At 39.4% G+C, this 18,183-nt stretch overlaps 1 protein-coding gene across 3 annotated transcripts in view; it reads left to right on the top strand.

Moving 5' to 3' along the window:
* The window catches only part of dennd2da (DENN/MADD domain containing 2Da), a 56,436-nt gene that overhangs the window by 18,571 nt on the left and 19,682 nt on the right, over nt 1-18,183 (top strand). Inside the window, exons 1-7 of one of the 3 annotated variants that reach the window (XM_030139874.1) lie at nt 4,238-4,455; nt 9,732-9,779; nt 10,885-10,980; nt 12,465-12,640; nt 15,814-15,926; nt 16,009-16,078; nt 16,165-16,242. In XM_030139874.1, the coding sequence (XP_029995734.1) occupies nt 4,395-4,455; nt 9,732-9,779; nt 10,885-10,980; nt 12,465-12,640; nt 15,814-15,926; nt 16,009-16,078; nt 16,165-16,242 (642 nt within the window). In that variant the 5' untranslated portion in view covers nt 4,238-4,394. Of the gene's footprint in view, nt 1-4,237; nt 4,456-9,731; nt 9,780-10,884; nt 10,981-12,464; nt 12,641-15,813; nt 15,927-16,008; nt 16,079-16,164; nt 16,243-18,183 lie in introns of those variants that run through there. The other 2 variants (XM_030139873.1, XM_030139875.1) reach the window with 2 other exon arrangements.

Genomic DNA, 18,183 nt, shown 5'->3' with positions numbered 1-18,183 from the left:
ACTTACGCAGTCGGGCATGTAACCGCGTAAGGCCGCGGCGCGCACAGCCGCACACATGGGAAGGGAACATACACACAAACACACACACTAGTCATATACCGGCAAGAGGAGATAAGCTATGAACCCAAACATGAAGGTACATGTAGGTCAGTTCTGTCTTCTTACCTTTTCGCTGTGGTTCTTTCATAATGAAAGCTACTTGTTAGCACTAAAGTTAGTGTATGGAGGCTGAACTTCGGTAAAGCTGAACTTGTCCATGTGTTTCTGAGGCACATAATGAGCAGCGTTTCCTTCCAAAGATAAATAGTCATCAATCTGTCCTCCCGACATAAAAATAAAGAAGTCATCTTATTATCATCACTGTTAAACCTATCAGCCCCCTGTGCGTGGCGTGCCTGTGTTAAACACCTGCAGACCGGAGCGCTGCAGATTCAGGACAGCAGACCCAGGACAGGATCGCGGTGCCGACTGGACTCTGCAAAACACGTGGGGAAGTTACTTCAATATGACTTTTTTCCCCCCTCAATTTTTCCATTTGACGGAAATCCGTCGTGGTGACGGAGAACTTTAATCCCTGCTCAAGCGGTATATATAAAAGTTTAGATTTAGTTTTTAATACTTTCGTTTTTCTTTACTTTTTTCTACTACTAACATGACACTTGTGTTGTCTACAAAGATTTTGTTTGTTTTAATGTTTTGCTTAAGGTGCATTTAATTATCCTAAGGAGCAAAAAAAAAAACACAAAACAGGAAAGATTTATACTGAACAATCTTGAATCATTCATTCATTTTCTGAACCCGCTTTATCCTCACTAGGGTCACGGGGGTCGCTTGGAGCCCCAGCTACATAGGGGCAAAGGTGGGGTACACCCTGGACAAGTCGCCAGTTCATCGCAGGGCAATCTTGAATCAATGTCTTGCCATTTTTTTTTGCCAACCTTTTTCAGCTTCTATAAATCAAGGCTTTCCAGCTAATGCCTGAAAATATTAAATAACTCACTAAACAATGCAATTCCTGTGTGCAAAAGCAAACTAAACAATTTAGGTGCTCATACAATTTTCAGAAAATCTTAAAAAATTACTTTTCACACAACAGCAATGCATGGAAAGGTCTTCACCTTTCCATATTTCTGTTATAATTAATAGCTCTTGTTTCATCTTTGTAATATATACCTTGTTGCAAATCAGAGCAAACATCAAAACATTTATTATTTAATTGTAGTTCCATTTGGTTCCAGTTCATTTATCATCATAAATTAGTTATATTTTGGATTATAAAAACCATGAGATGGAACTTTTCAGGGAATGGGTTTAAGCAGCTCCCCTGCATTGCTGCCAGTCAAACATGGCATCAGACACAGGTGTAAATATGATAATTAACACCTATTAATTATCTGACCAATGTGACATTATCTATCAAGTTAACATCAGTGGAAATATTAGGTTGGGTTTTTCTGAATAAGTGATTAGGTCATTTCAATGCTGATTAGCTTCATTAAGTTAAATCATGGATAGATTGCAAACAAGCTCACTGCTCTGTCTCACCGGAGTTTTTATTGCATGTACAGATGCTTTAGCAATAGAAATATCAGGCAAACCTTATGGGAACCAGGGCCAGACTGAGAGACTTTTTCAGGCCAGGAGTCAGTCATGTAACCAAGCCACCCTGGCCTGCCTACACACGCACGCACGTTCACTGTTCATGGGCACACATCCACGCACACACAAAAGTATGTTTTTGGCTGACTCAAAACAAATATGCACTCCAATATAGGCATAATAGTCACTACAACACTCACCCTAACGCCACATGGATATTTTCAGGGCATGACCCATCTGTGGAGGTATTATTGACTGACTCACCAAATATTTTGGAACAAAACATGACATAGACTGTCATTACCATGTAAAATGGTCTATTATTAACACTATAGCAAATACAGGTCAATACAAAATATTCCTTTCAGTCTTTAAACATACTGATGATCAAATGAAAGAATACTGTAGACAAGACAGGTGAAATAACTCTTCAACTAGCAAAGCTAGGACCAAACCTAACAATTAATCCACAGAGGGATAGCTTTATTAAACATACAGCAGCACGTGTGCACACAACACATGCAAACTGGCATGCATGTGTGGGCGCACACATGCACAAAAGCAAGTGAACTTATCCACATACACGCACACACCCACACCCACACCCACACAGTGCATTATAAATAGAAGTCCAAATATGGAACCTACTCTACAATTTAGAGTTGGAATATAGCCTATATTAAATTTTTTGTTTGGGCAGGTAAATACAGCTACACAACAATCCTCAGCAAAACCCATTATCACACAAAAAGTAGCATTATCACAAATTCTAATTCTTTGTTGGGCCAATAGGTCATGGGGCCGGTGGTGCAGAGTATCTGATGTCAACATCCTACAGAGCATGCTCATGCTCATACCTGTTCAGGAGGTGGGGCTGAGCACTGGGCTGGTTTGTCTCATAAAAAGAAATTCTGCATTTGCTCCACACACACTACAGCTACATTTTGATTGTTTTTCCACATATACGTTTAGTTATGGATCCCCTCAACCAATTTATTGCATATTTCAGTTACTGCTGTATTTGCAATAGTACTACTTTAATGGAAGAGAATCAAGGTTCTGCATAATAAGTAGTGCCAATTTCACAGCTACACAGAATAAGTCATGTCATGTAGAATATCATTGGCGTATAGCTTTTATTTGTAACCAACAATATAACCTAATAAACAAAGACAACTCAGTCCAAATCTAGCAATTAATCAGCTATGAGGGGACAGCCTTATTATATCTTAAATAAATTCAAATGTAGTAAACAACAATAAAAACGTGGTTTGTAAATCAGTGATTTTAAAATCCCAATCTTTACCTTAATTTCCAGGCAAGGCTTAGTTGGCTACATATTTACACTTTGTAAAACTGGCTCAATGGTATTTTGAACCCTATATATCTCAACTTCAAGGCAACATCTAACTAAATCCTGGTCATAGCCTTAACCTAAGCCACTGACAGGTGCCTGGCAGTCAATGTTGAGGGCTCATAATACCAAAGACCATAAAAGTGTACAGCACCATTTCCCCTGACCCTCATCTTGACAACCAGTGAATTTTTTTAAGATAGCAAACTTGCAGACGCATTAATGGCACCTTGACTGGGGGGATGGCTGAATAAATTGGTGAGTTTTAGACATTTGGCCGCGTCATCCTCCAGCGCCTTTCTTTTTTTCTCTCTCCCTTTCGGCACCACCGTTTCTCTTTTTTTGTACGGTTTGGGGTCCATCTTCTACGAAGTTCAGTTGTCTCCTCTCCCGTACGCTACACACACACAAACACAGCAGCAGGTGACAGACACACGTTGCCTGTGGTTGATAGGCCCGCCTATGGGGCGGGTGTTAATCGAAACAAACCAATCGTCTTTTCCTCCTCAAACACTACTGGCCCGAGTGGCCTCTGATTGGCCTGGCCTGCCTCTAAGATTTAGAGTGAAAACTCAAGATAGCTGCGACGGCGGCAGCCTTGGGGAAAAAAAAGAAAAAGGAAACGGGAGAGAGAGACGCAGGCCAGCAGGCCTTTCCCAGACCGGGGCTTCGGGAAAACTCCCGGTCCTCCCTATGGCCAGTCCTGGTGTGTTGGGAACTAATGAAATTCATAAATAGATATAAAAAGACGACTGTGACTTTGCACACTGAGTACTCATAAGAGCTAAATGTTGTTTTAAAAAAGTTTGCTGTTGCCAAGACAGTAATTTTACCAAGACAGTATTGTTTCCATTGGCACACAATATTTCAGTCTGTTTTTGTGAAGGTTCCTTTGGAAGTAGATAAGGTTAGAGATGACGTAATTTCTCTCTTTAATGTTGAGTAAGTCATAAAGCTTATTATATGTGAAGCTTCTGGCTTTTGATTATAATTTTCTAAGAAATAATTTGAACTAAAGAATTAACCTGAAAAGTCCTAAAACACTAATTTCAACCAAAACACTATTGTTGGTTTAAGGCGTATTATTTCAATAATAATAATAATAATAATAATAATAATAACAACTTCACTTTTTATTCGTTTACTTGATTATTTTGATCATTTTCGTTAATACATCAGTGGTAGCGTGTTCATATGAATTTCCACCTAACTGAAACGCCTCACGGGCAGTATTTCGCACATGACCTGAACGCAGCACAGAAGAACCTTGTACGCGCCCGGTAGCGAGGCTGTTTAGAGTCGGTTCAGCGCGCAGTGCACCAGACCGCACGGAGGGACAGTCAGGATGCCATGTCCGGACGGGGATGGAGACGAATAAACCAAAACGCGTTAAACAAAAACAGCTAACCCGAGTCCTGCCTTGTCGTGGATATAAACAGCAATGAGTGAATCAGTGACGTTGAGGAAGAAAGGACGGTTGGCGAAGTTAAAGAGCAGATGGAGTGAGTATCGTACAGCTGTTACAGACGACGCGAGTCTAACGTTAGACTAGTTCTGCGCAGCTATCTTGCTTGTTATCACAAAAAACAAACGAGCCAAAAAGTTACCGTAAGCTACAGCTAAACGTCATGTAAGAGCAAACAGACAGTCGAAGGGCTACCTGTTGCGTGTTTGAAACAAACAACCCGTGTGGTGTCAAATTGCCCTCATCTTCACAAAAGCCTGACATTTTTATCCGTTTACAGTCATCCTCCTCTGTTGTGTTTTAAGCTAACAACTGAGAGCGTCATGTACCTGCCTGCTGAGAGTTACTAAACATAGGCTAACAAAATGTCCAATTGATGATTTCTAAAATGAACTACAACAAATTCAGTGATGACTGGAAAAAGTAGAATAAGTTTTGCCGGACGGAAAACATTATAATTATGGTTGAAGCCTATTTTACATGCTGTGTTTGTGTAACAAGTGTACAAGCTGTACTTCAGCATGCTGTCTATTTGTAAGTCTTCCTACCTGTCCTCAGGTGTTAACCAATTTCTCATAACTATTTGAAATATAAATCGACAATACTGTCAAGCTTGACTAGTTAAAATAATCACCCCAGAGTTAATCATAACAATCAAGTCCAGGTGAAGTAGCCTGCTTTGTGAATGACACCTTCAGACTGAAATAGGGCACAGAGAAGTATCGTAGTCTCAAAGCTGATTAACTTGCTAATTTTGTGCATATTAAAGGACTACATTTGCAGTGTATTAGTTTTGTGTGTTTTGGCAAAAAACACACACAAATGTCCAGGATTCAGACAGTTAGTTTTGTTAGGAATGTGTGTATGAGTGACTGCACCATTCCTTTTCTTAGAGAATTAGCAACATGCTGTTATAACATGTTGAAGTGCCCCAGGGCAGTTAAACAGGACTGTTATTTACAGAGAAGCAATTTCATGTAGGGTTACAAAAAGTTAAACTTAACCCATAAGGACCCAGTTTTACTTTTGTGTCAGTTCCCAAATGATTTTTTTCTCTATATTTAGGCTAACTTTCCTTAAGTGACTTATCACCATTTATTGTTATAAAATCTTATGTATTTTGTGTTTTTTCAGTGGCAATTAGGTATTGTCTTACATTTAATTTACTAATTATTGTCGGTGTTCATAAAAGCTAAAAGTAAAGTTGAGAGTTATTATATCATAAACAGAAAACTGAAAAAAAAGTGAGTTTTTCAGCAAATCTATCATAAACTGAAAATAAACAAAGTGTGTCCACCCACTGCCATTGATCCAACTCCATGGGTTTTACTGGTGAATCAATGTTGTAGAAGATGACAGTGTTTCCACGGTAACTACGAAGCCTCTGAACATCCAAATGGGTCATATCTGATAACCATGAAAAGATGACAAACTGTATTTTACACCAATTATTTACATGTAGTGATAGGATTAGTGGATGAACAGGTATTACACATTTTACATCAGTTGATGGTTATGGTCACCGGTGGATGTTTGGGTATCTATGGGTTAAAAGAGCATTATGTGGCATTGTTCTATATTTTAACAGCTGATGTACCATTTGTCTTTTGTCACGTATATTCTTTAAATGATAAATGATTGTGCATTTGTGTAGCCTTTATTGACATTGTGTCTTATTCAGTGATTTCCACTCAAGCTTACACATTCACATGCCATAGCTCAGTGTTTTTCCTGAGAATACTAAGACCTGCAAAGAGGAGTTGGGGTTTGTGGACAACATGCTCTACCTCCTGGGCCACAGCCACCACCTTTAGCAACTAACTGAGTGAAAAGTAGTGCAACTGGAGGGTGTTGGCTTGACAAACTGCTATTGACAAAGTGCAAACACCTTATCCAGTTACTGTTTTTGTGTGTTGTGTAAAGTAGGTTATTGTCAGGGACCAGAGAGCTGGGCAAGACTGAAAGTGAAACCCAGCAAGTGTAGAGTAGGATTCTTTTTGTCTGTTGCAGCTGTAGGTCATCTGGCCTTTGGTGTTATATTGGTATAGGGCTTGGGAATTTAATCAAATTAAGTTTTATTTATATAGTGCTTAACAAAAATTATCTCATGACACTTTATATGGTAACTAAATGATAAACACTATTGCAGCTGTATGGATAAATGAATAATAATGATGGAAGTAGGAGAGAAGCAGGAAAACAGCAGCAGGTCCAGAAATGATCTAGGGAAAATCTGTGAAGACATAAAGCACTGAGACCCCAGGGAAGAAGACAAGTCAGAAACATGTAGTTTCTGGGTCACAAATGGGGGAGAAGAGGAGGAGAGAGGAGGAGCACAGTCTCCCAGTCTAAGCCTATCGCAACATAACCAAGAGCAGCCTGAGCCAAGCATATAAGTGTTAAAAACTCCACTTCCTGGTTGGGGAGGGGCAGGACAGGACCTCACCTCACCTATCAGGCCACACCCAACCATTTAAGAGGAAGGATCAGGCTCAGCCCATCCTCTTTTCCCTTTGTTTGACATAGAGCATACGGCCTGAGGAAGAAACAAAGACTTAAATGCACAGACTGGATATATGCATATCTGAGTGAGTTATATTTTGTGCTACTGTTACTTGAATATCTTTGGATATGTTTGGAATTGTTTTAGTAATAGAGTTATTGTTTCCCTTTGTTTAAGACTCAAATCATCTCATCCGTATCATCCTATCCATGTCATCATCTGCACCATTCCACCTGTAATAAGTCTGCCTGAAGAGAAATAAAAGCATTAAACGGAATCCCTGACCAGTTTTCATATCTGACTGTATGCCAATGCAGAAGTTTTAATTATTCCATTGCAATCAGCCCTTCAGTACCAGCCTTCATAGTTTTTACAATTAGCTTTATCAAAAAGGAAAGTTTTCTTCCTACTCTTAAACATAGAGAGGGTGCGTCTGATCTGCCTTGGTGGAGGTCTGCGCTCTCCGAGTGCTTTTGTAGTTCTGAATGTGTTTCTGAATCCTGACTGAATTAGTGGCAGGACTCTATGCTCTCTTGATAGACTGTTCCATTTATGAGTGTATTGACTGGTAGAAAGCACCTTGGATGGGAGCCACTGCCTAGCAAGGAACCTAGACTTTGAGAAACTGTTACCAATGTGTATGCATAGGACTGAAGTTAGTTTTTGTGAAAATCTTCAGTCTCTGTACTGCTCTTCAACAATATACAACCATATAGTATAAAAGTAGATGGTGTGATGCTGGTTTCCATCCATTGGCCAGCCAGCTACCTGACTGATTTATGCCCACATGTCTGTGGTGCATGCTTGGCCATTGCACCTGTCAATCACCAATCTTTAGGTAATTAAATAACTTACTCAAAACAAAATCAAACAAAAAAGTGGGTAAAACTTTCTTAAATGTCCGGAATGTTGTGTCACAGACACTGGGGCTTCCCTGACACAGCCCTCATGACCCTCTGTAAAGGTGTTTTAAGTCCAGAGTCCAACTAAAAAAAAAAAAGTGATGCGTGTCTTCAATTGTTCACCGATGTGTATTCCCAACCTTTTTATATCATGGTCTTTTATGTCAAGCATCAGCAACATCCATCTGTATCTGTTTAAGGTGAAAGAAAATATGTTCATGAATATTTGAAATTGATTTAATTTAGAAACCACTTCTTTTCTACGTTTTTAAGTAGTGTATATAATGTGAACAGTGTGGTTTCACTCTTAGAATTTTTAACAGGCTGTTCTCTTTCTTTCTTTCTTTCTTTCTTTCTTTCTTTCTTTCTTTCTTTCTTTCTTTCTTTCTTTCTTTCTGTCTGTCTTTCATGACAAATTAGGAAGTTTCCCCTCTCTTTGTGTAATTTATTCAGTTCACACACTTAGACCTAGGTGCATATCTGCGATATAATTTTAAAAATTTCAGAGTCTATTTCCAAGTACAGTATGAATTTTGTAATTTTTTTCCTCTGCTTATTCTGCTGTATACTTAATATTGAAAGCTGTTGCCAACGTTTAAGTGCAGCACAAGTAAGCCATTTTTTCCTGGGAGTCTGATGTAAACAAATGATTCATCCTACTATCTGACACAAGGATAATAGGAAAGGCACAGGTTTTAAATCCTGTCTTATTTGGTAACAGTGATTTCAGTGGAAGTTAGAAGAGCTGATTCAAGTAGACAAATTCCACATATTATCTACATTGGCTGTCAACAGCTCTGAAGTCATGTATTTATTTGTCAAATTAAAGTAACCATTGCGCAGCCTTAGCACAGTCATAATGATGATGATGACGATGATGTTGACTCAGCCCTAGCACTTTCCACCACTGGCTAAGGGTTCAACTAGTGTGTGTGACAGAATAAAAATACAGTTATCTATTCTAAGTTGTCAGCACTCAGCTGTAGTGTAGCTCCTTTTCTTAGATTTATATTTATATTTTCATATTGTTATTATGTGATAGTTGTATTAGTTTCTTCTACTGCCTCATTTGTAGGAGAAACCTTCAGTTTAGCTGAAAAAACAGCTGGTCATCATAACATGAGGAAAATGTTGTGCTTAATGTATACTGTGATTTTATGTTGGGGCTATTCTCTGTAATATTGTCTAAACTCGGTGGCCGTGGCTCAGGAGGTAGAGGAGGTTGTCCAATAACCAGAGGGTTGGTGGTTCAAATCTGCTCTGCCCTAGTCATGTGCCATTGTGTCCTTGGGCAAGACATTGGCGTAGACTGGCAGCCATGCTTCTGCCAGCCTGCCCCAGGACAGTTGTGTCTCCACGTGTAGCTTACCACCACCAGAGAGTGAACATATGACTGAATGAATAATGGATCCAATGTAGACGCTTTGAGCATGCCAAAAATAGAAATTCACTATATAAATCTAATCCATTATTATAACTGTTCACACTTCCCTGTATCTCATCCATTCTGCAGATTACCATTTGCCCTCTGTCTGAATTTCATGTGTCACCAGAATCACAAAGATGCTCTTTTTTAAGATGGTATATCCTCTTAGTCTACACAGGTGATATGTTTTCTGGTTTATTGTGAATAAAATACATGTTTGTGAGATTTTGCAGATCATTGCATTTTGCTTTTTTTTACATTTATATTTAGAACTTTTTTAAAACAGGCAGTCCCTCACTACAATTTACAAGAAAAAAAAAGATAATAGATTTTAAGATGATCTAATTATGGGTTACTTGTTTTTATAGTTAACAAATCAATTCATCTGTCATGTTACATCTTAAATGCTGGTGAGCGTTCATAGGTTTCTAAGATTAAAAAAAGGCAATGTGAGGGGATAATGATATTTCTTTCTGCACCAGGTGAGCAGCCCAGAGGTAACCTCATCTCTGATGCCACTGGGAAACACAGTGAGTGCATAGAAACATACTACACTGTATATAATATAATCTATATCAGGGGTGCCCAATCCTGGTCCTCGAGAGCTACTATCCTGCATGTTTTACATGTATCCCTCTTCCAACAGACCTGATTCAAATGATAAGACAATCATCAAGCTCTGCAGAAGCCTGATAATGACCGTCAGGTGTGTTGGAAGAGGGAAACATCTAAAACATGCAGGATAGTAGCTTTCGAGGACCAGGATGGGGCACCCTGATCTATATGATAACACTGGAAGGTCTCAGTGTGTGTGTGTGTGGATCAGCACGATTCTGACAAATTCAGATTTATTTATCTGCCCAATTTGGTACCTACAGTTGAGGAATAGTCCCATCTCCACATAAAATATCTCGGCAACTTGATAGGATCAGTATTTTCTGAGAAATTAGTCATTTTGGAATACAGTTGCCTTACAGTCACGGAAGTGCAGTCGCATTTACTCCCGCAGTCCTGACATATCGGTCTGACTGACGGAGTGGAACCAGGCCACAGTAAGAACCAGACCAACCTTGTTAGTGTGTGATCACAGCTGGACCAGTTCTCCCATTGTGTCCCAGTGTTTCCAGTGATCTCGATCCAGCCACCCCTCCCATTTGTGGATGTGAATGGACTTGTCCGCAGGCTGCCTGTAAAGTTATTGTAATTTTAAAAAGTAATAACTCCAAAAGTATTGGTTGTATCAATAAGCAGTTTTCACGTGTCTGATCCTTGACCTAAAATACATAAGTACTCTAAAAGGCACAGGCTAGCTCTCCAGTTTTTCAGTTATAAAGCTGATACTCATACATGCACACACGCACACAGAGGTCCCTTGGCTTTAATAATATAGATATAATATGGAGAGGGAGAGAGGGGTAAGGTACGTCCTGGTACTTATGGAGAACTCCCGCCATGAGATTTCTGGTCAGCTGTCCAATGCTTACACATATATTGGGCAAGATCTTTTTTTTTTTTTTTTAAAGGGGCACAGCAATAACTTTAACGGGGCCAATAAATAGAGGATGGAGGAGTTGAGAGATATCTCTATAGATACCAATACTGAGATACTGAAGTTGTATGGTGTTTCTCCAACAGGTTCCAATCTATCCACTGAAGATGAAGGTGGACGTCAGGGAGCCCTCAAAAGGGTTAGTGCCATGTGGTCCTCCTTCCGCAAAGGCAAGAGAGATCGTAAGTACTCAACTACATTACCACATTAAACCATGCGTCACACATTCAATATGTATTTTATGGCCCAAACCCAAGGAGACTGAAGTATTTTATCTTATAATCTTACAGACCAGCCATCTTTGTGTCCTGTTTACCTGATAGAAAAAAACTATCATTTATCATGTACATTATCTGAACAGATAATGTACGTGATTTATAGGACTGCAGTGTTCTGCTGCAGTACTCTAGCCTTGCTTACTTTTATTACAATGCATTAGGACAAATGTAAGTTTGCACTCATATGGATTTTAAAATGAAATCTAATCACTTATTTTTCAGAAACATAACATTGACAAGTTTATTTTTAATGGGAAATGAAAACATTGATGGCTAACCGGATTGACTTTGTCAAAATTTCATTTCACATTGAACTCCTCTGACTTTTGTCACATTCAAAGGAACACCTGGGGAAAAAAATGCAGAAAGAGAGAGCAAGACATGACTGGCACATAACCGTATTAAAGTGGACAAAGCCTGCGTCGTGACCTCATTGGTTGTGGTGAAACATAAATGCCAATAGTTGGATAAGAGGTAGTTTGAGAAGAGTGATGGGTGAAGCCCACAGAGTAAACAGTAACTAACTGAAAACGCTTAAAATAGTCAAAATGAAAAAACAAACAAAAACAAATATTTAACACAATAACATTAAAATAAAAAACCGCATGAAATCAACATGTATAAAAACAACAACAATACTACTACTTCTATTATTATTACTACTACTAATAATAATAATAATAAGGCCAAGGCATCAGACTAAAACCACCATATTAAAGGTTGTCAGTATGATTAGTTTGCTGTAGCAGACACAAGGATTACTATCTCATTGTTGCCAAAAAGAGTCCACTTGCTGGTGAGTTTTTGTTTTAGACAAAGAGGGAGGAATGCAACAGAACACATGAGCAGGCTGGCAGTCTGAAGGAGCCAGGGCTAGTCTGGATGTGTGTCAAAACAGGGCAGCAGATGTCTAGAATTGTTTGGCTTATTCTGGGTTGAACAAATTTGCAAGATCAGAATTTTTAAGATTAAGATCCTTTATTGTCAGCACACAGTACATTTTACCACACACTGAAATTCAACCTCTGCTTTTAACCCATCTCTAGAACACACACCACACACTGCAAATTAGGAGCAGCGGGCTTGCCATTGCAGGCACTTGGGGAGCAAATGGGGGGTTGAGTGCCTTGCTCAAGGGCACATCAGTATGTGGAATTGAACCGGCGACCTTTCGGTCACAAGCCAACTCTCCAGCCGACTTTCCAGCCCTGTTGGCCACGGCTGACCCCACAAAGAATAACATAATTGAGAGCAGCGATAGTCATCTAACCTGGCCCATTTAAAAGCAGCAATGGAAGAATGAGGGGTATCACAAATGGCAGATATGTGAAGTATCTGTAGTTCTGTTGGAGGAAATCTATATGTGCCACCTCTGTATTTCTGTGCAGGAGTCAAAGACCTTGAGCCTATGGAACCACCGGGCCCAGTGCCATCAGAAAACTCATCTAGGCAACATCGCTATGTCAGTGGTCAGTACTTCTTTGAGTATTTGGTGGTGGTCAGCCTAAAGGAGACCAAAGATGGCAGCAACTACGAACCTCAGATCACCTACCAGTTTCCCAAGGTCAGTTTGATGTGGTCCAGTAAACACAGGTCATATTAGGACATGATGGTAACAACTAAATATCATATCTAACAGAATATCATTATAACAATGACTTGCTGCTGTGTCTGTAAACTGTAATACGGATGTATGTACTGGCAGGATCATTGAAATGCAGTTATTTTAATATATCAATTCTGGTTATAGCCAGGGCTTGACAGTGGTTCTCATTAATCTACCATATAAACCAGTGCAGCCTTGTGTGCAAAAATCACCTTAAGACAACATTCACATATGATTTATCAGATGGTCATATCCTAACAATTACAATTTATCTGGCACAGATTAAATGTTGTCTCGAAATGAAAGTGAAATTTATTCTAACACCAAAAACACAGTTAAGCCTGTTAATTGTAAACATTCATGAAATTTTTAGTTTTTATATAACATTTTTAGGTGATGAATATGTGACAAAATATGTTTATATGATGATCAGAATTGATCAGATTTAATGTGCTGCTTGTCCACACTAACTCTAAATTTACGTACACGGACTAAGACCTCTTCTGAGATTTGAGCAAAGCCTAAACTCATGATAAGATTGATAAATACTACAATTTGTGTAGGAATGATTATATGCCCACTTTTCTGTCATGTTCATTTGATAAATGAAAGCCATTATGTTTTCTAATTGTCTGTCAGTTGACTATCCATATCCGTATTCCGTTCATACGCTCCTGATCAAAATCTAAAGATCAGTTGAAAAATTGCAAGAATTTACATTTGGCAATGGCTACTGCCACAGTACTGTGGCATGAAATATCGGTTTGTCTATTGCCACAGAGCCAATCAAGTGATCCAAATTCTGCACTCCGAATGTTACCCCAGTGGCTGGTTTATATTCATCAAAAACCCGTGCAAATTCCTCATATGCGGCAAAACAGTGGCCACTTTTCATGTTGTTTGCCTGCATGCTGAAACTGAAAGTATGAATAGGTGCACAAACCAACTTCCGGTAGCGGGTACCCCAGCCTTTTCCTGTAACCAGATAGGTACATGGCATGTGCAATGCTTATTGCCACAGTAGCTGTGGCAGCAAGTTACAGGTTACCAGTCTACATAGGATATAACAAGGGCGCTGAATGGCTCTGTGGTAATAGACAAATGAGACAGTAGTCCCACAGCACTGTGGCAACAGCCACTTCCTTTACATTTTGCACTGTTGGATCCTAAGAAGGTTCTAAGTAGAGTTTCAAAATGCAAAAAGAAGAAATGGGAGTGAGACAAAAAAAAATTGAGTAAGCAACAACAATTAAACTGAAAAAAGCTGTTAATCAGTCGATCAAAAGTTTAAGACTACAGCCTTTAAAAGCCAAAATCTGTGCAAAAATGTGGATTCATTGTCATTTTCTGTCAGGCATTCACACTGTCATTACCTCCTGATGGCAAAGGCCAAAAAGCTGTCTTTGAAAGTGGTTGGATTGTTGAGCTGCATAAGCAAGGCCTCTCACAGCGCGCCATCACTGCTGAGGTTGGGCACAGTAAGACAGTCATTTTGAATCCACTGTCTGGAACTGATGTCCATTTTTGGTAACTTCCCTTGCCATCCATCCTCAAATGTTCTCAATTGGATTTAGATCAAGGGAACACGCAGGATGGTCCAAAAGAGTGACGTTATTCTTCTGGAAGAAGTCCTTTGTCAGGTGGGCATTGTGAACTGCAGCATTGTCCTGTTTTTAAACCCAGTCATTACCACACAGACAAGGGCCCTCAGTCATGAGGGATGCCCCCTACAACATCTCCACATAGCCAGCTGCCATTTGACGCCCTTGCACAACCTGAAGCTCCATTGTTCCCCTGAAGGAAAAAGCACCCCAGATCTTGATGGTGCCCCCTCCACTGTGCCACGTAGAAAACATCTCCAGTGGGATCTCCTTGTCATGCCAGTAACGTTGGAAGCCATCAGGACCGTCAAGGTTATATTTGTTCTCATCAGAGAATAAAACTTTCTCCCACCTTTCAATGTCCCATGTTTGGTGCTCTCTTGCAAAGTCCAAACAGGCAATTTTGTGGTGTTGAAGGAGACGAGGCCTTGGAAAACATTTTTTGTTCCTAAAGCCCTTCTTTGGCAGATGCTGTCTGATGGGTACTGGGCTGCAGTCGGCACCAGTAACCACCTTAATTTGGGTCCAGGATCGTCCTGTGTCTTGACGGACAGCCAATCGGATCCTCTGAGCGCCAGTGAATTTTTTTTGGGTCTACCACTTGACTTTTTTGTTCCATAAACCTCAGGATCTTTTAAGGAATTTAAAATGACTGTCATACTGTGTCCAACTTCAGCAACGACAGTGCGTTCCGAGAGGCCTTGGTTATGCAGCTCAACAATCCGACCCTGTTCAAAGAGAGAAAGCTTTTTTGCCTTCGCCATCAGGAGGTTATAACAGTGTGATTACCTGACAGAAAATGACATTGAATCCACATTTTTGCACAAATTTTGGTTTTTAAAGGCTGCTGTCTTAAACTCTTGATCGGCTGATGAACAGACAATTTCAGTTAAATTGTTTTTAATAAATTGCTTACTCAAATTTTTTTTGTCTCTCCCATTTCTTCTTTTTGCATTTTGAAACTCTACTTAGAACCTTCTTAAGATCCAACAGTGCAAAATCTTGAAAACAGATAATTGTTCAAGGCAAGGCAAATTTATTTGTATTTGTTTTTATTTGTGCAAAACATTTGCTGTATCAAAAGCAATACTTCTCAAAAATATATATTTCTCTATTAACAGTACAAAAAAAAACTTTGGTGGAATGAAGTCCACAATTTTTAGGAAAACAAATGACAAAGTGTCTTTAGAAATCAATAAGACTTATTTCAATCAAAAGTGGTTTTCACAGATTTCTGTACTAGTCTAAATTAAGAAATAATAATAATTACTTATTTAGTTTTTCTAGCCCCTAAAAAGCTCCCCAGGAACCCACTCACACTCTGACCCTCACCACACACATGCTTCTGTAAAAAACTGTATAAAACAGCTAATTCAATCTGAACCAACAGAAAAGCTAGTCAATACTCAGTATAACATAAGAGTGTGAACAGCCACTGATGAAAACGGGTGCTGGCTGGTTTGCAAAAATATACAACGCAAGGGCTAGTTCTAGTTGTTATAATAGAGTTTTGTGTCTTTGTACTTTCAGAGAGATGGGATGGCAAGATTTCAAAAGGAGGAGGAGGAGAAGACCCTGAAGGCAATCACCCTTTTTTGTTTCCCAGAGGGTATCAACTGGGCTCCTTTGACAGAATACCACAGGTACACCTATACTTCAGTCACATATTTTATCCCTCTGTTAACCTTTGATGTGTGGTCACAAGTGTTCTACATTTGTTTCTAGTGAGACCTTCTCTTTTGTTCTGACTGAGATTGATGGCAGCAGGAGAAATGGATATTGTAGGAGATTGCTGGTCAGTGTGTGGATTTGAACTGTTTGTCATGCAGAATAGATTTTCTTTAGATGGCTAACTGTTTTTGCTGGTTCTTTCCTCTGCAGCCTAGTGGGAAGGGAGCTCGTCCACCAGAGGCTTACTGCATTATCAGCAGCACGGCTTGTTTTGGCCTTTTTTCCAAGGTGATTGTTATTAAAATATTAATATTAATATCAAAATGTGTTAATGTGTGTACTGATACTGATACCTTGACTTTGATATCAGTTTCTGTAAACTAATTTTTTGTTTTTACCCTTCTGCCAACTTTGGGCTGTAGTAACCGTTTTGTCATCTGTCTGTCTTTCCATTCAACAATATAATCGCATTATCTGAAGAATACATTGAGATATCGGTGCCAAATTTATACTGTGGATGCATCTTGGCATAGAGCAGAAGCTTATTGAAAAGAGGTGACCTTGACCTACTTTTTCAAGGTCAAATGGTGACATGTCCTTTCAACAACATAATCGCATTATTACCTCCGCCAAGGAGGTTATGTTTTTGCCAGGGTGGGGGGGCCCACAGGGGGGGCCACTGATCAGCCTTGGCGGAGGTCTGCGCTCTCCTGAGTGCTTCTAGTCTGAAGAATGCATTGAGATTTCCGCACCAAATTTTCTCAAAGACAATCTAATGTAAATTATAGGGCAGTAACTTTCAGCAGCATCTTGCACTACATTTGGCCGAGGGGTTTTAAAAGTGTGCAGCACGTTATGTTTATATACTCAAATCAGTTCCATGCCATTAAAGAATATCAACTATTTACTGTACACCGTACTATTGGAGGTTAACTGAAATTGTCTGTTGCAACTGTTGAGTTGGATGGTTTTACACCTTGTCATTTTATCACTCAAAACCAAAAATTTAAACCTGTGCATCATAACTATCCCATAGGGGTTAAAGTAAAAATGTATGAAAAGTGTGTGTGCATTCATTCGACAGTATATACAGCTGCATTACTTGACTCTGTGAATGTAGACCGGACATCATTATTATTGATCGTCATAAGCATTATACAAACTTTCCTACTATTTAATATTCATTTTAAATGGTCCAGTATCAGTGGATTATGTGTTTTTCCAGACAGTGTTACATCTAGGGCTTCAACTAACAATTATGTCAGTTAATCTGTTAATAATTGATCTCTTGATTAAATCAGGTAAAAAATGTTAAGAAATCTTAAAACATTCACACTTAAGAGACTTGAAGAAGAATTTTGACTTTTTTCTTACAAATTGCACACACTGGTTATAGATTATCAGAATAGTTGATCATCTCATTGGCCAACAGCTGATCAGGTGTGACATGTTCTGTTTGTTCTGTTTTGTATTTATTTGTTTTTGAGTCTCTGAGCTTGACATTATGTGTTCCCTAGAAGTGAATCCTGTCACTGTTTTACTGAATGCTAAAAACAGGAAAAATGTCAAATTTACCCCAAAAGTGTCACATGATGTTTTTGTAACTTCAGGTTCTTGTACAGTGCATAATATTTAGAAACATATAAATTAACAAAGTACTGTAACATCTTAACGAGTACCAACTGGAGATGTTTCACCCTGTTTGAAGTGTGAGCACAACTAGAGCCAGGGTGAAAGACTTAAGGTGGCCATACACTGTGCGATTTTAGAGATGATTTCTCACTCGTGCGACTATTTCTGGGATCGGGCCAGATGTGCCTCTAATCGTGTGTCATGCTTCGTGCAGTGTACATGGGGTAAGGAGAAGCGATTAACACCTCATGACCACCTCACGACCAGCAATCGTGTGTTCGCAAGGAAAACGGAGCTGTTTGAAATCCTGCTCGCTCCTCATGAGGATATTGCACTGTCAAAGCAGTGCCACGAGCCAATGTGCCTCAAATTCTCACACTGTGCATGCGTGAATACAATAATAGCCAGCTACTGTTAGCTAATTCTAAGCTTACAGTAGCTGGCTATTGGCCTAGTGCAATTTAGCTTTTGCAGCTTACCTCTAGTTCCCGCTGTAGGATTGACAGCCCATACTGTCCACATCTGGCCAACCAATTCCTGCACCAAACAAGTCGTCGTCTTTTCTTCTTTTTTGATTCCCCGCAGATTATGGCACAT

Source organism: Sphaeramia orbicularis, chromosome 7, assembly GCF_902148855.1.
Source record: "Sphaeramia orbicularis chromosome 7, fSphaOr1.1, whole genome shotgun sequence".
Classification (NCBI taxonomy): Eukaryota; Metazoa; Chordata; class Actinopteri; order Kurtiformes; family Apogonidae; genus Sphaeramia; species Sphaeramia orbicularis.
Note: the sequence above shows the minus strand (reverse complement) of the source record. Positions and strands in the feature narration are given on the sequence as shown.